General features: G+C 40.0%; 1 protein-coding gene across 9 annotated transcripts in view; it reads right to left on the bottom strand.

Annotated features, from left to right (window-relative positions):
• Positions 1-23545, bottom strand: part of triob (trio Rho guanine nucleotide exchange factor b) — a 106149-nt gene that overhangs the window by 56442 nt on the left and 26162 nt on the right. For 8 of the 9 annotated variants that reach the window (XR_008602729.1, XM_035951549.2, XM_055013550.1 and 5 more), the window contains 6 exons: positions 12489-12563; positions 10485-10599; positions 7503-7695; positions 6191-6295; positions 5524-5988; positions 4307-4429 (listed from right to left, as the gene is read on the bottom strand). Coding sequence is in view for 8 of the 9 variants with exons in the window: in XM_035951549.2 (XP_035807442.2) it covers positions 4307-4429; positions 5524-5988; positions 6191-6295; positions 7503-7695; positions 10485-10599; positions 12489-12563 (1076 nt within the window). In the remaining variant the exon portion in view is untranslated. Of the gene's footprint in view, positions 1-4306; positions 4430-5523; positions 5989-6190; positions 6296-7502; positions 7696-8072; positions 8193-10484; positions 10600-12488; positions 12564-23545 lie in introns of those variants that run through there. The other variant, XM_023277588.3, reaches the window with a different exon arrangement.

Raw genomic sequence — 23545 nt, 5'->3', positions numbered from 1 at the left:
ACAGCCTGTTATTATTCTATTCAATTACTGCTCCTGGAGCCTATTATGGCTTTTAGTTTGCTTGTTTCAATCACAATGGGAAGGAAAGATGAACCAAACATCAGCTACGGTCCTCAAAAAGAGACATAGTATCGAAAACTGATTCTTGAAACATAAATTAGGAGTTTTCATGAAAGCTGCGGATGCTGGATTAGTGATTTGTTTAAAGTTGTCTAAGTTGTCATACACAAAAGCACAGCAGCGGGCAGCAGAACTACTATAATCCTGTGACAATCTAAAGGCACATATGAAATATCACCGGATGAACAGTGTCTAAGCTACCATAGCTTTGCTGTGATATTATACTACAGAAAACTATGGCCATAGTGAAAAGAAAGAAAATCGACGTCCCAGACACACACTGCTGCTCACATACAGGGGAGGAGGGGCTGAACACACTGGGCGGGAAAGACTTAATCCAAAACTGATGGATGGAAGGGGGAGGGAAGATGAGCTGGACAAATATAGGGAAATGGTAGTCCTAATTTAAACCTGATGCTGGCATGAGGAAAGACTATAACGAGAGGGACAAAACATAGAAATACAGGCAGTATAACAAGTAAGGATACAGTAGTAGTTGTGAATGAAGTACCGAACAAGAGTAAAAACAGCCCTCAACCTCAGAGATTAAAATCTACCTATTTATACCTTTTGCACAATGTTTACCTAATTGTAAGTGTGAAATTCAGGCATCATATAGGGCTCTTCAAAAAAATTCCGGCAATGAATGAAAATGTACATAAAGTGAACAGTGCTTTTGGCTAAATAAATTCTTCAACAGACTATCTTTGCAAGATGTCCACATTAATGTAATGTGACAGTGCATCAAGCAGAGACTGAAAAGTGAAGTCATCATGTAAGATCCAATAACATGGAGCTCATTGAATGGCCACTTGAGGCAAGCTCCAAAAGTTGAAAATTCCCACAGACCCCCATGTTATAATGGGCAACTTTACAGCAGGACAAAACACGTTTACAGCATAGTTTAAAAAAAAAAAAAAAGTTTTGGTTCAGTTGTGCATAAATAAGGGTCATGACATGCCTCAGTTCTACTCCTGCACATTTTTGCATTGGCTGGAAATTAGGAGGAGCTGGTCACTACCAAGTGCGTACACCGGGCTTCAGAATCACTCTTCTCACAGTTTTTGTCCATTTTTACCTACTGTGCTGCACACATAAGCAGGGGGCCAACATGTTGGTGATTTCTGAATTTAGAATTTACTGCTCTGTGTTAACTAACTCTGTGTAGTGTTCCACTTATGAATGAATGAACAAGCCAGTTAGAAGAGTACTGCTTAAAGAGTGCATGCAGTATATGAATGAATAGCTAAATAACATGCCATAACAGGGAGTTTCCTTTGCTCACTTCTGTGTTTTGATATGAACTTATTCAGACTTATTTTCCAAAAATGGTCAGATTTTTTCAACACCATTAAAACAAGCAGTTTCTAGAGTTCTTTGGAGCAGCAAAAGGTATTTCAGTGCACAGATTAAACTAAACTGAACTCAGAGATTTGACTACTGAGAAAACATGCTGTTGCTGAGACACAAGCTGGATTTTCCCACAAAAACGTCTGATGAACAGAGTGCGCTTAACTGCACATACTTTTGAATAAACTGCAAAATGCAGAGACACAACATTAAAAAGCGAACCCCCCCAAAAAAACAACAAAACACGAGCCTAACTTACCATGTGCTCTGACATTAACGAAACAGCACTGAACTAATTAATGTTTAAGTTTTCAACATGTTTTTTTTCCAGCTCAGTCTTTTGTTGAAGATATTTTCTTCCATTTTTGTCCTTAGCAAGGAGAAGTCAGACAAACAATGAAAACTGCAGCTCTGAATATTTGTCACAGTAGACCTCCATCTCACATATCAATTTCACAACTCACAGTTCTTCATTTTCAGTGGAACAATTCCTAATCTCTATAAAACATATCCTTGTTTACAAATTAAAGCCAAATAATCTCCATGTCTTCAGGAATGTCCCAGTGTTTTTCATTTTTATTCCACACAAAGAAAGTGGGGTGATGAAATTTATTATTGTAAAATATTATTATTACTATTTTTTTTAAAAAACTGCTATTAATGGTTAAAATGGCCAATAGACAACTAATAGATAACACCAAGGAACTTCGTCAGTTGATTTATTACATTAAAATCATTTTTTGTATGACATGTTTTAAGAAATCTTAATATCTGAATATACAAATTGGGCTCTGTCTCAATTAATGTGCATGCATTTGCATATATATCCAAAATATAAAGGTCATGTGGTCAAATGATCATATTCCTGTGACGTTTCCAAGTACAATCAGTCTGTGATGGTTCTACTGAGTGATTGTTTGGTAAACTGTTAAACAATTTATGTCAGGAATGTCTTGTGTATGTGACAATAAAATCTTGACCTCCGTTAGAAACTGAGGAACATTTATTTACCATTTCCTTTATAAAGGATGGCAGATTAGCTGGGATTTATATGAAGTGGCTGAAAAAAATAAAACTACATGAGGAGAGCAAAACCTAATGGACAAATTAGGTACATAGTCCATGAAAATATGATTTGTGCTAACAGCTGGAAATGTAGTGCAAAAGTGCAAAAAGTAAGCAAAAGAATACCAGAGGAAAAAGTAATAATAAAGGCTAAGAAAAGTACTCTATAACTGATTAGTTTTTAAAGTTGGTTAAAATAAATTGTGTATAATTAAACTGCTGATCATCAAGTTCCTCCCATAGAGGGCATAACAGCAACATACACAACTAATTACACATTATCTCTTACATAACAACACACAGCCACCATTAGCATTTGGTCTAAACCTTCACTAACAGATGATGTATGTATTTCAATGTCTATCAACGATGCTGATTTAATACTGGAAGGGCAATGCTGATACGCTTTTGTTTTATATCTGTGGTGCCAATATTTAGTCAGTGGAAACTGGTAAATATGTAATTGTGTTGTTTCACCTTGTTTTCAGTCTCATTAAAATGTTTGGGAACAGGCACAGAAATAAGAGCACACAGTCAGTGACTCTACATGAACAAACGATCACACCGTGTATTTCCATTCAAACAGGAAGGGGAAACGCAGCTTCCTGTGGAAGAATGGGTGGAGGGGGCGGTGGTCAGTCAGAGTTGACACGAATCTGTGTGTGAATATACAAGTGAGAATGGTTCAGTTCCATCTGTCAGTTCTACTGCTGATGTCTCAGGTGTTATTGGTTCTTCTCCACTGGTGCTTTTGATACAACCGGCTGTGGGTCGTCACTGAGGCTGCCTCTGGGCGCTAACAGTGACACTGCTTGCTGCAAATAGCTTATAACACCACTGATACTTTGAGGGAATTTAGGCCACAGGCCCTGCTCTCCCTTGGCTACAGTTTCCCCACACTAACAATAGTTACTGTTAGGCAGTGACAATGATTCAATGGTTCAACACCTTTGCCTGTTATGGTTGGACTGCTTTTGCTCAATTCAGAGGTAACGGGTTGTTTATTTTCCCAGTTTAGATTTCAAAACAAATCTGCTGACACAAATCCATTATGTACAGCCTCGTTCAAGCTTGGCTTAACGGCTTAATTATACAGTAAATGCCAGACAGGGTTAATATACCGTTACATGTTAGGAGGAGGTGAAAAGTAAAGACACTGAACATTAGATGATATAAAGGCCTTGCAGCATCTATGCAACAAAGCTGTGACAACATAAGAAAGTTTGTGGAAGATTGACAACGAAGATGAAGAAAAGGATCGGAGGCAGATGTACTGTGTTTGAAATAACTAACATCATGAAGGGTTTTGATAGGAACTGGCAGAGAAGAACACAGTAAGGCTGCACAGTCAATACAGTCAATACAATATAACGTCCTCAGCAACATACATTAGTCAGCAGCTGAGCTCTGCAGACCACAGGAAGGTAGAAGAGGGCAGGGAGTGGTGTGGAGCAGAGCAGCAGAGGGCACAAAGGCAATATGGGTCAATTATGGGCTCAGCACCGTGACAAGATGTGACAGAGCGGGGCAGAGGAGAAAAACAACTGAATAATATTAGAAAGCAGAAGCAGGACAGAAAATATCAGTCTACTGTCCAACAAAGAACAAGTGAAAAAGGCTAAAAAAAAAAGAAAAGGTACAAGCTAGTGTGGTGTTAAAGGGATGGGAGGGCTGAGCCTGTTACTGTGAGTGACAGTAATGATGATAGTGAGAGACTGCTTCGCCTCTGTGCGTGTTTCTGTGCACGACTGAGACAAAGACGCCGTCTTACCATGCAGTTCATGGCAAAGTGGTTGTGCTGCGTCTGCAGCTCCACGGCATGCTGGTGGTTCCCTCCAATCTCTGTGTAACTGGTCAGGAAAAGCCCCTTGTTGTGCATGATCCAGTCGAACATCTACACAGTGAAAGGGGAGGAGAAAATATGGTTAGTCATATAGAATGCTCTTCAAATGAAAAGCCTCTCCATCTTGTGTTTACTCATTGCAACAGCAGTGACAATAAGAGGGCCTGCTGCTCTGTGTTTGTAATTAACCAAAACCTTTCATCACTCATCACTGTGCTGATTGCTGGAGGCAAGACGTCTTCAAGCCCACTTTGTTATGAGAACAAACAAAAGGACAAGTTCTGTAAGTGTGTGTGTGTGTGTGTGTGTGTATCATGTACATTGTAACCCTTTTTTATGTGTCCATGTGTGCTCTATTTGCTTGGTGTATGCAAAAGGTGTATTAGGTTATAACAATGACAATGAACACACTTCTGTATACGTCAGTAGCTCTAAACAGTCCATACAGCTACATTTTCCATTTGTATACACACATAAATTTCCTTTGTTTCCAGGAACTCAAATAAAAATTGACAAAGATTAAAAAAAATAAAAGGTTTGAGCACACATGAACACACAGACAGAGGCTACTGGACCCAACACTCTGTCAACACTGGCAACTAATGCACCTCATTACTTTCATCAAGAAGATTATTTTCATCTACATTTGTTTGTTGGTTAGTTTGCCAGCAGGATCATGCAAAAACTACTGAGCTGATTTTCATAATACTTGGTAAGGAGGGGGAGCATGTTCACAACAAGAACCTGTTAAGGTTTAGTGCAGACCTGGTTTGTGTTGGAAAATCACAAATCATCCAAAAGCAGACTAATGCCTTGGTGAGGAGTTCTTGTTTGTTAAGCTTTTACCACAACATATTCACACAGCCTTGCTGATCCGGGGTTAAAAGTTGATCAGAAGACTTGCATGTCTGGATTATTGTAATCTTTTCATGAAGTGGGCTAAAATTAGCATAAATGCACCAGATTAACTCATGTGCAACCTGAAATAACTTCATGTATCTCGAGCTAAGCAAAAGCATCAAAACATATTAACATAGAGGTGCCAAGTGGAAAACAGAGGAAGAGACTGTCAGGATCCAGTAACACGTGATGTAAAGCAGACATGAATCATGTTGAAACAGAATAGAACAGAAAAGCACTCTGACCTTCTCAGCATCCTGTTCAAACAGCCGCAGCTGGAAACACTGGTCCAGCTTCAGCTTCCTCATGTGCCACAGCTGCTGCAGATTCTGGCGCGTCCCGTGCAGCTTATCCAACAAACCTGTCACTTTAGCCACGAGGTTGTGTGCGTCTGCATGTGCATGGAACCCGTGATGATGGTCGTTGGAATCTCCACTAGCTCCACGGTTTCCATACCCGCCCTCACCGCTGCTCCCACCCCCTGCAGTCTGTGACTGTAGCCTTTGGAGGAGCCTTCGTCCCTGCGTGTCCAGCTCCTCCACCGACGCCTTGGTGGCTCTTTTCTTTAGTGCAGCATGTTCTTCCATTAACCGGCGAGCCCCCTCCAGGTCTCGTGGAAGATCACGCTGGGACAAGGTCTCCTGGAGTTCCTCGAGGCGTGCCAGAGATCGCGCAGCGTCGCTGGCGAAGGTCTCAAATGAGAGCCGCACCTGTAGGGACAGTTAAAAGTGACATGAATTTTCAAAAGTAGGAATTCTATTGAATTAAATTAAGCACTATTAACACATTAGAGCTGTTCATGAAGTCTGTTTTCTTATGTAAACACACAAAAGCCTAAAGCCAAAGACCTTCTGCGTGACTTCTAAAAACCAGACGGAAATAAAAAGGGGAAAAAAAAGAACGCATCCCAACCTCAATCCAGTCATCATGGTTGTACTCTAAGCTGCCCTCGAAGTCAGCTGTCAGCTGGGACGGGTCCACAATCTTGGTTAAACCCTCTAAGGAGACCATTACCGTCTGGTGCCAGGAGGTGAATGTGGGACACCCGAAATAGGAGGAGACAAGAGAGAGACAGAAAGAGTGAAAGAGACATGAGCAGAGAAAAGAAAGGTTGAGAATAAACAAAAGCAGGTTAAGAGGGAAAGAAAGGAAAGGAAGAAAATAACACCAGAATTCACACAGCCATTATCATCATCATGTTCCAACCTAATCATAAAGAATTTTTCAAAATATTTCCCATCACTAAGTCTAGATTATTAAAAGGATGTGGCCAGTCAGCAGCTCTGCATGTCTGCTGTTTATATAGGTGTGGTGAATGAAAAACCCAACAGGATTCATGTTATCATTAATAAGATGGAAATACAGGAATATAAACTCTTAGGGAGTAAAAACAGAAAGGGCTTAGGGTCGCCAGAGGGAAGAGAACGCAGTAGAAACACAATATAAATGGACATTTTAAGAGTGGAGGTAAATATAGATGAAAATTTCTTTAAAAATGGAAATAACATTATGTAAAATATGAATAATCCCACTGATTGTGGCAAAAAAACAGAGTTTGCTTAAGCTTCTTATTAATGCTGAGTAAACTGGTGAAGCTGTGAAGATTTGCATTATCAGCAGGGACCTGCGCAGTGTAAACATTATCTTTTACTTGTGGATAATCATTAGCAGTTGTGAAAACTCAACAGAAGAAGACAAAACATCTCGATCACCTCCTTCTATCTAGAACTTTGCAGCAAGTGATATTCTGATTATCACTGTGTGCTACTCATAGAAAGTACATGTTCAACACTGTAAAAACACAACAGGTGTCTTGTCCAAAACTCAACTCAATTCAATTAGGAAGAAAATCTTTGCCATGTCCTATATATCCTGTTTCCATAGTAACTGGGTCAGAACTAAATATACCGGCTCCACTTGCCCACACGGGACAGAATAGTGCCACTGTCACAGAGCAGCAGTCCAATTAGAGCTGATAATGTGAGGCCAGTGGCGATGCTAAACCAACCACAAATCGAACAGCAAACAGATAATTTATCTGAAAATATAGTACACAGATGTAATAAGCAGTACAAGTACCTCCGTTTGTTGTGTAAAACAACAAAATACAGTCATCACAAAGCTCAAAATAGATTATAATTATATTATAATAATAGCTCATTGTGCAACATCACAACAATAACAACAAAACTCAGCCTACAAAATCATACAGAGCTTTACTCACCTCAAATTCAAACTTGGAGCTGCCGAAGTTGGTCCTCTGCTTCTGCCAGAAGTTGTCTGGCTTGATGATGAGCGCAACGTGGATGCAAGAAGGGAAAGATTCCTGAAGGATCTTCAGGAGAGGTTTAATGCTGTCCCACTTTGAACCGCGCATGTCCACGATGACTGTGAAGCCATGTCTGGCCACCTCCTCGCTGCAGAACACATAAATAAAGAGGTCAGATCCCAGGAAAAAGAGCGAATTAACACAGGAAAAAGCATGTTGCTTTTAAATGATTTTACAATGCTAACATGAAAGCATTAGGGCCAGCTTAAAGCGACGCATGACAACAGAAGGACAAAATCAATCAGATGTGGTTATTTTGAGACTCTCACTGCCCTCATAACAGAAACAGAGACACCACAAAGCTGCAGAAAAAGCCGTTTTCTAAAGGCTGTGTTAGAACTGTAAATATGCCAACATTTTAAAGAAGAAAAAAAGATTTAAATCAAAAGATCCTGTGCTCCATAGCATCTAGAGAGGAAAAAGCAGTTAAAACATTCAACTGCTGACATTTCCACTGCTACTTACCAGGAGTCCTGCTGCTGTACAAGTCCATAAAAGGTTGTTTCTCAGTATTAAAGTCTTTAATCTGAACGTGTCTAGCTCAGGACACAGAAACAGACGCAGGCCCTCCTGCTCTATCTCACTCTGACCTCACTCTGAAAACAGACCGGCAGCCAAATGGGTGGAAACAGAGCGAGTAGAGAGAGAGAGAGGAGAGCAAGTGAGCAGAAGAGAGGGAGGCAGAGAGAGAAAGAAAAAAAGGGGGTAGAAAAGACATAGGACAGCAGAAATATTTAGACAGAAGGAAAAGATGTGGAGAAGAAACTGGCCTCCCTCTGAGCTATGACACTTTCCGGTGTCAAACTGGATGACTGGTCACCTCTGACGAATCTTTCATCCTCTCTAGTTTTACCTCTTCCAAAAGAGCTGCGCCTTTAGGAAGCCTGGATGTCTTTGTACACTCACTGCATCAACTTCTATGTTCTGATTCAGAGCTAGCTACTCATGTCTGCAGAGAAAAAAAACAACTAAATCGTGACAGGCACAATAGTCCCACTGCACAAAGTGAGATGTAAAGTAAAGTGAATCAACTCAAACACATCACGCTATATCATTTTATTTCTGCTTGATAAAAAGAAAAACTTGCACAGTTCTTATTTTTCATGACTAATCCACAAGTTAAGTCTGCGTCATATAACATAATTTACTCTGATTTAAGGGTTTAAGACAGATTTTGTTGACATGCAGACTTTGCATGTGAACAGCAAAACGCGCAAAGGACAGGAGAGAAACAATAAAATTGAAGATCTGTCAGTTGCATGGAAATTTTAGAGCTACAGAAAGGGTGACAAAAAACAGGTATTCTGTCGGCAGTGTCTTGCAGTTGTTGCAACCACACCATGAAAAATCCATTAGTTTGACCATTTACATCATCATCACAAAGCTCTGCATGATGAGTTCAAATTAGATATGAATTCCATTATTAAACATTATTTCGGGTGCCGCTGGAAGTGATATAGTGTAGGAGAGCAGTTCCAAATGGCTTTTATTTGAAAAATCTTTTTGTTTTCTATGCAGATGCATAACATCACACCATTCCCTCTTGAATGAGCAATTCTTTCCAAATAGAATTATTCAAGCCATCTGTGGAAAATGTATTTTTTTTTCATAGTAATATGTATTAGAGAAAATATAAATATCATATTGCATTTTTTTTCCAATATTGTGCAGCTCTACACCAAACTTAAAACCAAGCAATAGGATAACATAAACTGTAGCATAAATATGACATGTAAGAATGAACATTATAGCAACCTTTTCAAGTACATATTTCAGACTTAATCTGGGTCCTTTTTGAGTTTTTGTGCGCCTCTGAAAAGGTATGAAAGATCAAACTTCATAATTGGCTCTTTTCGGTTAATAGATGACTGAAAACTACCAACATTATATGAGAAAATTTGTGAATCCAACAGTCATTCCCGACCATAGCTACAGAAAGTGAGCGTTGCTGATTTTGCCTCTGACATCCCAGAATCACCTAAAAGAGCAGCAAATCTGGACCCAATTCTTTGCAGTAACTGATCTGAGCCACCTCTGGCCTCAAGACAAATCTCCAACCTCTGCTGTGAAAAAGACTTTAAAGCACTAGACCTGCGAAGGACAAGAAAGTACAGCACAGGGGAGATGAGAAGCAGCAGAACAGAGGAGTGCAAGCTTCCCTCTAAGCTAATCACAACCGACTCCAAACAGAACACCCTGCAGCTGTGTATTAAAGGTGCTTTTAGATTTGAAGCTCAGCCTGCACAGAGCGACACGGTGCAACACAGTACAACCCAGCAAAGCAGGAGCGACAAGCTGACAGATTTTAAAAGAGTGAGAGAAAAAAAGAAATGACAGTGTACGTGACACTTTGTTGAATTAGCAACAGACATTATCAATACCAGACTGCGAGTTGCTAAAGAGTGTGAGCGGTTACCTAAAGGAGCTGTGGCTTTTTATAGAAAGCAAAGAGGAAATGAGAAGGAGAAAAAAGATGAAGGGGTGTGAGGGTGGGGTTGAATCTCCAAAGAGAATCCAAAATAAAACCACCCCAGTTCATTAGCCTGAGGTTTTGTTTCAGTGCTTTTTAAATTTTTTTTTTAACATCCCAGCAAGGTGAGAAAGTTTGACACAAATCAAGAGATGAGATGTGTGCAGAGCGTCTGTATAGAAATCTAGTGGAGGAGTCTGTTTCAAATTAACCCAGGTTAAGAATAACAACGGAAAATCAGCTCATGTGCACGACTGTTGATGCATCTTCAAAGTTTGCTGGGATGTCTATACTCTGTGTGTGTGTGTGTGTGTGTGTGTGTGTGTGTGTGTGTGTGTGTGTGTGTGTGTGTGTGTGTGTGTGTGTGTGTGTGTGTGTGTGTGTGTGTTCGTGGGTTCACTCCCTACCTGGGAATAGTAGCCAGGTACGCTATTAGCCTGCGCAGGTCTTCGGGTCGTATTCTGTCATGGTTGCTCCGAGCTGGAAAGGTGAGAACAGGACCTCCACGTCTGTCTCTGCCACCTGTGGATAGAAATTAGATGACAATAAGACTTTTATGCAGCAGGACAGCTGTTCTAAAGTGAATTCAACTATTTTTCTTTCTTTGCAGCATTCTCTGACCAGCAACCAGCCTGAAATTCATGGTAATCCTCTGTTTTAGGTTCAGTTAAACTGCATTTATTTGGATTATTGAAGACATCTGGAGCAAAGGGGGGGATTTTAATTTAACAAAGACTTTCCCCCAACGCATTAAGATAGATTAACCAACTAAAACTTCAAAAGCAGTTTATTTCTTGCTACTGAGTTGAAGCAGACATGCAAAAGATCTGAGCACAGCAGCGTTCTGAGATGACAGCAGCTAATTTGTATGGATACCATCTGCAGTTAGTCATGACTATAGTGGGTCAAACTGAAGGGGTCAAATTAGTCTCACGATGACAAGACTGGTAATAGCCTTTCAGTCACACTGCAGTAGCAAACAGCCCTGACTGCTAATGAACAGAGAAAAATACTCTCAAAATACCTCACAATTATGTCAGTTCCTCTGCAGTTAACAACAGTGAGGAAAAGGTCAGGTCGAACCACGATGAGTCAGATAGAGTTCAGAGAAATAAGTAATGCAGATACAACACCCTCCAAGGATCAATTATGATGAAAGACACTGGAATTCTCAACAACATTTTACCAAAGCTGACATGTTGTGACATTTAGGTACTATAGCTACTATCTTCTTTTTACCCTCTGAGCCTGAAGCCAATTCTGGGTATTTTGGGCTCCTGTCACCTTTTTATTCACTGTGGGCTCATTTTCCAGTGCAAATATAAGTATATTATAACAGGAAATAGCACAGTGATAGGTAGAAGTAGAGAGAACTCAAAAAGTCATATCAAATCATTGAAAAAAAAAAAAATCAAAGTACAATTATTGTGATTATTTATTTTACAAAAACTGAAAAAAATGGATATGCCAGTTTTCACTTTGTTAAAGTTTTTTTCCATGCTACCCTGCACATTACCACTAGAGAGATATTTCACCATGCTGCATGTATCTTTCAACAACTTGCTCCTCTTTGTAAAGTCTTCAATCCACAATGTTTTCATTTCATTGCTCAGGTCTGCATAACTTTGCTCTCACTCTCTCTAATTTGCTTCCATTTTTTCTTTATCTCTCTAAAGCAGAGCTCAGAGTTCCCCTGAAAACTCAGTTTTTGTTTCAAGATTGTTCGCTGCAGCTGAGTAATTCATAGTTTTTAAGCTGCACTGGAGAGTGCAGTATTTTCAGTTTTTAACAGAATCTGGTGCATGCAAGTGGTTTACTTCGGCCAGATTTTTTCTTTTTTTTTTTTGTTCCTTTTTGCCTTTAATATGTGTAGGAAAGCATAGTGACATATGAAACACGGGTAGAAGAGTAGAGGAATGACATGCAGTAAATGGCCATGGGCTGGATTTGAACCCATAACTGCTGCGTTGGAGATTATAGCCTTTGTTTATGTGTTGCCTGCTCAGTCAGCTGATCATTTGGTTATTTGGGTGCCACTTTTGCCAGATGTTTAATTGAGATATGTAGACTACGCTAACTTTGTTAACATATCACAACTGCAACTTAGATTTAAATAACTTCTCCTATGGAATTGCACATTACACATGATTAGTTCAAGGACCTCTCGGAATTCGAAAATCAGAAGCTTTTTTCTTTTTACAAATTTTAATTTTGACAAATGGTTCGGTACCCAAGTACTCTACAGCAATACAAACAAAGAGCGGCTTTGTCAAACAAGGAGTAGAATTTAAAATGACTAGCTGAAGGACAACTAGATTTGATTATAAACTTCATATAAAGGATGCTGATTGGTAGTTTTAATAAAAACAGTATCAGTGTCATAATAACAATAAGCTGGGATTGTGTCTGACCTGAGAGAAAGGCGACCTTCTCCTTGAGGATGGGAAGCACATCGATGGCTTTCATGTCCTCATTCCGATGAAACCCTGAAACACAGGAAAACATAGAACAGTTAAGACAGGAGACTCATAATCAATCTTTTGACAAAAGTTACAGTTGTTTTAACTTTCACACTGGTGTGGAGCTTAACTGACCCAACACACACCTCAACCAAGTCTATGACACATTGTCTACAGCCTGTGAGAGGCAAAACATTTCACTTTCTTAGACATACTGAATAAAAATCAAAGGAACGGTGCAATAAGCATTGTCAAACACTTGGACAGTACAGTTCGTGACATAAAAATGCTCCACTAGAATGCTGATATCAGGGGACCAAAGCGCATATGAATTAAATGAGTTGGTTACAGTTGAACAACATGATTAACTTACAGCAAGTCAAGCGACTGGGTTGTTATTACTGGTAGCTCAGAAGTAATTAGACCGTCTGTATGTCAGATTAATTACTAAACATTTAGTAGCTTCCATAAAGTTACAGAATATAAAAAAACCTGTGTTTTTTTTGGTATTTTAGTATTTTCCACCATGGTCTTGCCTAGTCTGTATGATATGTTCCTCAGATGTCATCCCCTTTGCCTCGCCTCCTCAACAGATGGCATGCTGGGTAATGCCACACACACATACACACACATATATGCACACTAGCTGACTTTTATCTATTGGATTTGTCAGAACAGTCATCAGTCATGAAGACAACTGATTCACACAGTCCACTGAACAGAATAATGTACAGTTACTGATATGGTTAAATATCAATCCAGATTTTCTTACTTGCCACAGTTAAATGGATCCGATGGTTCGTGACAAGCGTATCTATTATTCAGAACAATTTCACAATCATGTACAGCTCCGAGCTATAATGCAATAATCAGTAAAATAGTAAAAGCACATCATCCATGAAGATACTGACCGGTGGATATATGCATGTGAGTGAGGAGGTGGCTGAGCTCTCTGCAGATGCAGTTGATGTCATCACATATTCCTCATCTAGCTGTGAGTCATCGCTCTCACATTTACACACATAGACACAAGATACACTTCCATGCATAAACACACAGGCAATGTAAGGTATCTGGTTAATCATCTTACATCCTATCAGAGCAGAAATCTTATTTCTGACTGGTGGCACAGACTTGCACGCTGAGAACGCCGCTTAAAAATAACACACAGTATCTCATAAAAAGCTCCAATAAGCTGCTGTTTGGAGCCTCTGTGTTGGTAAACAGAGCTGAGGGGTCATAAAGGGAGACAAATACTTTCAGAGTTAAGAGCTAACAACTTTACACAAACACAGCGCTGCTCTGACAGTTATAATATAAATATTTAATCACACGGACTACGAATAGAAATTAGCTAATTAGATAGCGGCTAGACTGCTGAGTGCTGAATCATGCACTCACACACAAACCAAATGCCCTCCGATAAAAGTCAGTCATGATTCTAATTTCACTTTAAACTACAGTATGAGCCATTATCTCCAGCTGGAGTAGTATTTGCAGCTTGATGCAAGCAGTGAAATAAACTGAGAAGGTATCAGTAAACCTATGACTGCTTCTTTCTGGTTGCAAATGAGGTACAACCTGAGGAATTGAAGGGAAAAAAAGAGAAAGAGACAGATTGATAGACACAAATGGCAGATGGAATTGGAGGGGACAGTCTTTTGAAGTGTGCGCTATGAAAAGATGGGAACAGAGAAGCACAGGCCAATAATGACACAAGCGAGGAACAATATGGGGACGGAACGATCAGCAGAGCACAGCGAATATAATAATGCAGACAGAGGAGACTGCAGAAAAGACAGAGAGACGGCTAAATAACTCCTCCGGGTTTTAATGGCTCATGTAGTATCGATTTCGGCCACGGTCTGAGGGAGTTAGCAGCAGCAGTCAGGCCTGGGTGACAGCACATCAGCTCGCTGTAGGAAGACTGGACATTACCTGACTCACGAATAATGTCGATACCAACACAGATAAGATGGGACTGACGTAGCAGTAATGGTTTCATTCTCTTTCCACGGCTGGTGAGAGGAGAGAAAGAGCCAAAGAGCTGAGTGCCTCTCTCACCGCTCACACTCGTGGTTTTTATAATCTGCCTCTCTGTTACCGTCTGTCTCTTTTTAACCTGCTGCACCTGTTTTTCATCCAGTTCCCTTCCCCTCTACCTCACACACACACACACACACACACACACACACACACACACACACACACACACACACACACATAAAGAACACGAGCATGCTAACAGTTAGGGTCCAAACACAGACTTCTTTGCGTGTCTTCAAAAACAGTGCTTCAAGGTACTGAAAATCAGCGCTCCAGGGCAGCAACACTCGGTGTGTGCTGGCACATGTGTGTGTTTCCTGTGAAGTGTGCCCTGACACATTCCTCACTGTGGCGGTTTATGTAAGATACTGGCCCTGGCACACAGCCAGCACTGACCTCCGTTATACTGCCGCAGCCCTGCTAAAAGTGGAGCTCTGCACCTCTTCTGAACACCACGTCTGGCACAAAGCTGGACATACGTGCACTCTGGGTTTATACGGAGGACTGCGGTGAGTTTGAAACAGGCGTGGCTGTCGTGCATCTTAATGCCGGAACACTGCTTTTGAAAATGAGGTTTGGAAATTCCATATCAGTGTTGCATGACTAGAAAAAAAACCAACCAAACAGTTGGTGAAGAGCAACTTGCTTCTGCAGCATCAAGGCCCGTTACTTGTGATGTCGAAACAGTACAACAGACACAGTTCTGCAAGTAATTTTAATCCTGTTTACATGCAGAAATAACCTACACAATATCCCAAAGAAATAAAGTATCACCTTACATACAGTGATCACCTCTTGCTACACACACTAGCACACTTCTCCTCTCTTCACTACACACAACCCTCCATTTACAAGTCTGCTGAGCATGAAATAAAGCTTTTCAATCACAAACTGCTTGTTCATAACGCGCTCATAATGAGAGCAATCCATTTTACTGGCAGTGTGCACTCAGTGTCCTGTAAAATGAGGTGAAAGGCAAAGTGTTCGTCCACTAAATAAGGTTTTTACAGGGAGCTCTGTTGCAATTATTAATTCATAGCAGTAAATGAGGGCAAGAGGCAGAGCCCATAGCGACATATGTGTCCTTACATCATATTTCATATATGTAGCATGTTAGAAATACAAGGTGATGACTGCGAGATGAGAAGATCAGCTGCACACATGACAGGTAGTGAATCATTTAGACATCAGTAATGCATGCTGGTCTGTCAATCAGGACACACATGCAAGCAGGTACAAACACACACACACACACACACACACACACACACATATGGGAATTCATATGTGCACTTACACTCTCTCTGTGCACATGTAGTGATAGAGACATCTTGTGCAGACATCCATCATTGGGACATATAACATGATGTATGATAATGTTCCTGCTTGTCAGGTTTGTACCTTAAAATGCATGTGTGGTGCTATTTTTCTTTGTGACAATTTGCATTGATGTTTCCCATTTGTAATGTTATTTTCATCTAGTAGACATGCAATAACAGATAAAAATAACGGAAAAGGTCAAAAGTACGTTTTTTTTCTTGTCTTGCTAAAACATTGACACAAATGGCACTATGTTTTGCTGTAATTCTGTAAATTGCCCACTATGTGCTATCATTCATTAAGATGACGGTTTGCCCAATGATGCACTAACGCAAACCGTTTTCTGTGCACAGTGCTGGCAGCAAATTGTCAGTGTGTTTTCATGCAGCTGAAAGGTCAGCCAGCCCTTTCAGTTGAGCAGTCATATTGTAGTAAAACAACTCAGAACCACAGAATACAGAGGTGAAGATGCAAAATTGTAGCTTACATTTAACTTTGAAAGGCCCAGAATGACTGTGCCTTAACGTGGGAGCGAGCAGTTTGATGCTTGGTTTTAAAGTCATTTATTTGTGTGTGTTTTTGCAAAGCTCGATTCTAAAATCACTGTGAAAAACAAATATTTCCCATGCAGGTACGAGTACATTTCACTCCTGTTGCTCTGTGTGATTTTAGAAAGCGAGAGGTAGCGGCACAGATTCCCTATGCTCAGCCCTTCTTTTTATCTTTATAACGCTACGAAGATTGCGCCCTAAATCCGTCAATTCACATAACAGAGGCGTGCCAATCCATTTCCTTTTTGCGCTCCCAACTTTAGCGTGGAAACATTCACATACTGATCAGAATGCACTACTACAGAACGCTTTCTTTTTGGTGCTATACCTATTCTACACACCACAAACTGAAAACATCAACCCTTAGGATCCAAACTGGGTTGCAGGCTTGTTTAATTACTCTCTTAACTTATTTTAATGAGATGTAATGGGGAATGAATGCGCTGAGTTTAGGTAAGAATTGAGATAATGCACCAACCAAAACCGGAACACATGCAGGGATAAATACAACCAATTCCTTCACTTACAAGCACTGCAGCCCCAACTCATAATCCAAAATAAGCTATGTCGTCTTTCCACGGGGCAGTGGAACACAAAGCCTCAGTGCACAGAGCCAATCCTTTTGATTCCAATCTTTTAGACCACAGGCTAGACTGTGCATGGTGCATCTGGGCAGCCTGGCACGCCACATGATGCCAATCCTCTGGCTCATAACCTCGTAACCTCAAACGCAGACCAATTATAAGGGAGGCAGTGTGTGTGTAGTGCAGTGTGACAGAGCAGGCTTGCTGGATAATACTGCAGAAATACGACAGGACAATTCTCCTGGCTGTTGTCCGGACCGTCTTGATAACACACATTCCAGCTGCCAGCGAGGACAGCTGTGGCGAGATCCAGAGATTCAGCCACTATGGAGAAGCGTTTAATGTCGATAATGTGCACCCAGCACTTCACCATTCATCAACATTTCAGAGTCCAAATGCAACAAATGCGCGCTCATCCTTTGTATAAATGAAAGTCTTTTTCGAATTTAGTGTCTGCGATATAAGCAGATTTACAGTGACGGATTTCAGATGGCTCTTTCTTACTTCAGCTCTGGGCCTGAGCCCAGTAAGTGAACCTTACTAGGAGTTTGTGTGAAACGGGAGAACTGGGAGGCATTTGTCACACCGCTCAGCATGGTTTGGCTCACTTTGTCCTGACTTGGATGAGCTTAGGATGTGGGGAGCTTTTGGTGAACGGTGCAGAAATAGAGGAAGTGTGGGAGCAGATCTGTTTATGGGGTCAGCATACTCCCGACAGAACCGTCTGATAGCTTCTGGAAACCCCCTCTCACCAGAACCTCCAAACGCCAGACGTCTGTGTCAACCGCTTCTGCAACTTCCATGTCTTACCCGGGCCTTACCGTACATGCATGTCTGTATTTCTACCCCTGTGAGTCTATGCATGTGTCTTTGCAGGTATAAATTTGTAACTTAGAATTTCTGTCAGGCTTTCCAACCAGCCCTGCTCCCAGTAGACCGCTCACCGAAAAATTTGCAGACTTCTTTTTGGAGCAAAATCAACACATTCATAGCTGTGAATTCTGAATATTTTGTTCACTTAAAAACCCAATGCAACCTCAGTTTTTCTACATATACTAGAATCTGTACAATATCTTTACTTTTCTATTTATGGACAAATCTGTGCAGTATTAATACTTCTCTCTGAAAGAATTTGTGCAAAACCATTGAACTTGGACAATCAGAACTATTACTTCAAAATATACATATATTTTGATTTATTTTTTCAACTGATATTCCTTACATGCTTCCCCTCTGCTGTTGTAACAATGCAAAATTCCCCACTGTGGGATTACTAGAAACTTATCTTACTTTATATGTGTACGCAAACTTGTTTGTGTATACGTGCTGCCATTCTGACCTGTGCTTCAGTGTGCAGCAGTGTGACCAACAACCTCTCAGAATCCCTTCGAGAGAGGGATGTGCCACTGTGTGAGCTTTTTGAGTAAAACCTACAGACCCCCAGACAAAAAGCAGGGCACGAGCCACAGCCGATCCTCGAGGGAATTCACTTCGGCACAACACAAAATCGATATTTCACACTGAGAAAGGAAACATCAGAGTCCCCCTGGAATCTTCTATCCCCGACTGTCTACCGCCAGGTTTTTTTAGGCAGCACTGCAGTTGTAGTGTTCAGAGTGAAACCAGCCAGTATTCTGTTGGTGGTATTTCGTTCAGATTTGTGTTTGGATCTTTCAGTTTTGTTGCACAGATGTAGTAAGACATTCTAGGTCCTGCCCTTAGAGGTTGAGCGGAATCAAGTTAGTTCTCTTACAAATATTCAGAAACAAGATATTTAACTCTTAGATGCATAAGTAGATCATAAATGACTCGGTGAGGTTGTTTTCTTGGAATATCTTTGGAACAAAAAGTTTTTAATTATTGCATATTCCAGGTATTCCTCAAAAAATTGTGTTTAATATCATTCCATTTAAAATTTTAAGCTGCCTTTTATACTTTTAAGGAAACTGTAATAATAGTATTACTACCCCAAGCTCTCTATCACTGATAATATCATACAAGAGGTGATGAAGTACACAAACTTGGAGGGACAGAGAGTAGCAAGAGCTGGAAGAGAAGAGTTAAAAAAAATTACTACAAAATGGACATTGACATTCTTCTTTTGCTGTTCTATGTCAAATTCTTCTTTTTCAATTATCAAAATGTTTAAAATCTGTTCTGAAGTGAAAAATAAACATATATTAAGCATGAAATCAGTCTTGTGTCTACAAAGATTTAATACAAACAATAATACAAATGATTATTTTTTTAACCAAAATGACAAAAAAAAATTATAGAAAAACACATTTAATCACCTGTATTCTTATACAGGTGATTTCTTACGCACCTATGGAAGAGTGTAGGGTTCAATCACTCGAGCATCTAAGGGTTAAACAAAGAAACACCACAATTGTATAGAAGATTCAACCTAAACTCAATCAAGTGCTGATTTACACAATGTAATGTTGATCTACTGCTGTGGCTTTGACAAAATCTACTTTTAGTGCTATTCTGCATTCATCTGCAATATGAAAATACCTTGTGTATTATTTCTGCTTAAATCTCCCTAGTGTGTGGACATCAATCTGCCTTTTCCCTAGATGTTGTTGTGACCAGTGCAAATACTGAATCTGGCAGGGCAGTTGCTGCGTCCCTCGTGTGACAACCTCGACTAGAACAACGGAAAGTGTGTTGCCGCGGTGCAACAGGGCGATAAGATAAACAGCTGAGAGCTCGAACCCTCGCTGGCTCTGCCTCTCTACCAAACTCTCCTGCATATCCCTTTAATTTATTTATATTCCTCTCTTTAACTCTGGGTCTTTCTCTTCCTCTCTCACACAAACACACGAAAAGCCACTTCTAGAAACCTCTGCTCCCATTCTGTGACCTTCATCTAGAGCTGGCAGGGGACCTGGGGACTGTGGTGAGCTCAGCTTTCATCAGGGTTTCTCATACTGTTGTTACAGTGTGGCTTACAGCAAAAATAACACTTTGCTCCCACCACAACCCCTCGACCTGGATCTAACCTCTGAGCACAGCAAAACGTTGATGAATAAGTAATAACAAATGGGAAGACTGGGACAAAACAGTAATATCATGGCACGCATTGCTTAAACTGTAATCTGTAGCATGAAACCTTCAGATAAAAACACTGCTGACACTGGAAATAATGAATTTTTTTTAAAATCTTGCAGCTGTAATTCTAAATGATTTATCATTATTATCATTATTATTATCATTTTATTAAATAACAAATAAAACCACAGAAAAACATGTTAATTATTACTTAACCACAAAAAACAGGCAAAAAAAGCTTTTAACGTCCATATCAAAAATCTGTATTTCTATTAATGACAATTACTTCCTTTATTGACCATAAAGTTAGACTACTTCTGTCAGCAAAAAAACATCATTACTCTGCAGATATTTGTCGATATCTGAAGAAAAAAACCTGTATCAGGACAGTTTCTGCTTTATTGTTTTTACTTTAACTTTCTGTTCAGTAAAAAAAAAAAAAAAAAAAATGTATAAAAGCCATAAATTCAGGTCAAACCAGAAAATAAAAATTTAAACTGGTATTTTATACATTTCCCTGTTTTGGTAAATTACTGATAGTATTTAGTAAAACCATCATAAAATACAAAAACACACAAAAAAAGAAAACTGTAAATTATGTCCACATTAAAGTTAAACGTCTACAAATAGTAATTAGACTTTAAACCCTTCTACAATGTGTGACTATGAAATTGCCCTGTTTTCCATGAAAAATGTCTTTATTTTACAGATATCTGATGTTGATTTCACCTGTTTTTACAGCACATATTTCTTCTGGTGGCCCTATTGACGGTTATTTAGCCTCTTTTTAGCTAAATAATTTGTCAATTCTTTTATTGATCATTTTTCTATACAATGTACAAACAAATCTTTACTTTTGATGATTGTATGGGTTTGTTGTCATTTGACTTAAAATTTGATACTTTTTTTGTCTATTTACATCATTTTATCATCCAGTCATTTCAGTACTAGCCATTATCATAGCACAAACTTGAAGTAATGTTTCTGAATGTTTTGAGAAATAGTGCCATACTCAAAACAAATAACCCTACCTATCTAACCCCTTGACCGCAATCTGACATCCATCTATGCATGTAGGTCATGGGGATGGAGGTCCACAATGGAACACGTATATATAATTCATAAAGGTGTGCAACACAATAAAACCTTTGCAATGAAAGAGCAACATAAGCATATCTCTGCCATTTGTAACCACAACATACAGTATGACAAATCTACCTCATAGTCTAAATATATCTCTTGTTTAGGAGTGTGCAAAGCAGTACAAAGATAAGTGAAGGTCAGCAGCCTTATACAAGCCTGATAATCGTGCATGTGAGTGAGCTGTTTCACTGCGAGACCAGTGACAGACACAAACGAAGTTTCAGTGCTGTATAATGAACTACAACGGTCACATATGTGCTCTCATGTTAATGCACTGCTGAACAAAACGCACACACTCGTGAAAATATCTTGCAAGTTTTGTAAAAGGAGATCCACTAACAAAAAGATGACAAATACACACATCCAAACGTACACCCAAACCTGAAGCCCAGGGAGGGAATAATAATGCACAAATAAGAAAATGTGTGTGACGGCCTGTTTTGTGCGTGTACTTGTTTGACTTGTAATCTGGTTGAGGTTAGAACACACCTTGAGAGATTAGAAGGACTCTATGTGCTGTTATTATGATGCTACAGCTGTTTCTCCGTTCCTTTCACACCTCACTGAGCCTGAACAACAACCTTACCTCCGTGTCTGATTTACAAATCTCCTTATTTTTTTCCTTTTCACACTTTGTTTCTCATCTCTGGTGTGATGTCCCACCACTTCGTCTGTTCCTCTATCTCCACTCTCCCCTCCCTCCGCTGACTCTATTGGCTTCTGACATACTTAGTGTTCCCCTAGGCTTCACTATTGGCAACCCACTGTATCATTTCCCAGTACTTAATGTTGTCTTTTTTATAGTTTTCCACACACTACAACAGTGTTCTCAGATTTGTTTCCTCATGCCCCTTTTTAGAAGCCAAAAAAGGGGAGAAAAAAATGTGAATAAATTCTACACCAACAATCAAGAAACGTCTTTTGGTATTGTCACCGTGTCAAGAAAGATGGCAGCATCCCTTTTTTGCACTTGTCTTGCCATCATCAACTTCATTCTGTTTATACTCAGCTTTTATATAGCAGGAGCTCCATGATAATTCCCCCAGGGTGGCGTAAAAATGAGTCACCTACAGTTCCAGTACATCAGACGAGTCTTAGAAGTTTGAAAGTCTGCAGCAAAGTTTGATGGTTCCCCTGAACAGCATCTCTTAGGACACAATGACAGCATAGTGAACTGATACTTCAGCCTTTACTGGATCTGACAAAGAACGTTTCTATTGATCTTACGATGAAAGCGAAGAAGTCACGCTAATGTGCTGTAGTGTATCAGAACAATGTCCCAGGTGAAAAGACTGATTGAATGATTGCACAGTCAAGCAATGACTTGGACCTATGACTTCAGGTTTCATCCCTGGTCTTGGCATATGTATCTTAAATGAAACTACGCCAGAGGCCTGATAAGTCCCCCCTCAGCTGGCCTTGTTGTGATCTCATTCTGCAGAGCTCTCGTGACAAATAGCAGCACTTCTCCTAATCGCCATGGAGCAGTCATCTCCTCAGACACCTGCATTCATTATCACTGCAGGCTCCAAGTCTTAAAACTGAGAAAGAGGGCACAGAAAGGAAGACTGAAAGTGAGGGCTATTGAATCTCCCAGCTACCTGATAAGAGTATTTCAGGAAGTTAAACCCAGCGTGATGTTATGGACAATACTTGCCTTGTAGTTTACCTTCGTTACAGCCACTTTTAGTCCCACCTGTGCTTAAGATTCAGGCCAGCTGTCCTGCTCACTCTGTCTTGGCACCTGGCACTGATCTGCTGTGGCTAGCAGACTGACAAACTGTCAAAGCATGATGTTGAATTACAACAGTAGCTGCCCTTAACATGCAGTAAACAAAGGATGTACAGTATCCCCTGACTAACTTTTCCTTCTATTTATACGCCACGGTAACTAAAGGCGTTGCAGCATAGCACAAACTGAGCAGAATGACCCACATAGTAAACTGAAAAGAGGACACCTTAAGCAGTGGCAGTAAAGTATATAAAAAGACATCAGTGTGCACAGACAGTAGCTATCAGTGTCCCCTTTACTTCCCATAAACACAGACAGAGCACAAAGTGTCAGCTCCTATAGAGATCTAAACATTACAGTAATCTTTTATTCCACCATAAAACAAAACAACACATAAATAAAAGCAAATGCGTAGTAAATGTCTGAAGAAAATATGCTGCAAACACTGGAAAAAACTTAATTATGTGGCAGAATTATTCAGACAAACCACACTGGCTCCGCTCAGCCTCAGTAACACTGACTGACAAAAGTCAAAAACATCAATCTCACTAACTCAGCTTCAATTAAAACTCAACATTA

This window comes from Amphiprion ocellaris, chromosome 9 (genome assembly GCF_022539595.1).
Source record: "Amphiprion ocellaris isolate individual 3 ecotype Okinawa chromosome 9, ASM2253959v1, whole genome shotgun sequence".
In the NCBI taxonomy this organism is placed as follows: domain Eukaryota; kingdom Metazoa; phylum Chordata; class Actinopteri; family Pomacentridae; genus Amphiprion; species Amphiprion ocellaris.
The sequence above is the reverse complement of the archived record's forward strand: the minus strand, read 5'-3'. Positions and strand labels throughout refer to the sequence as shown.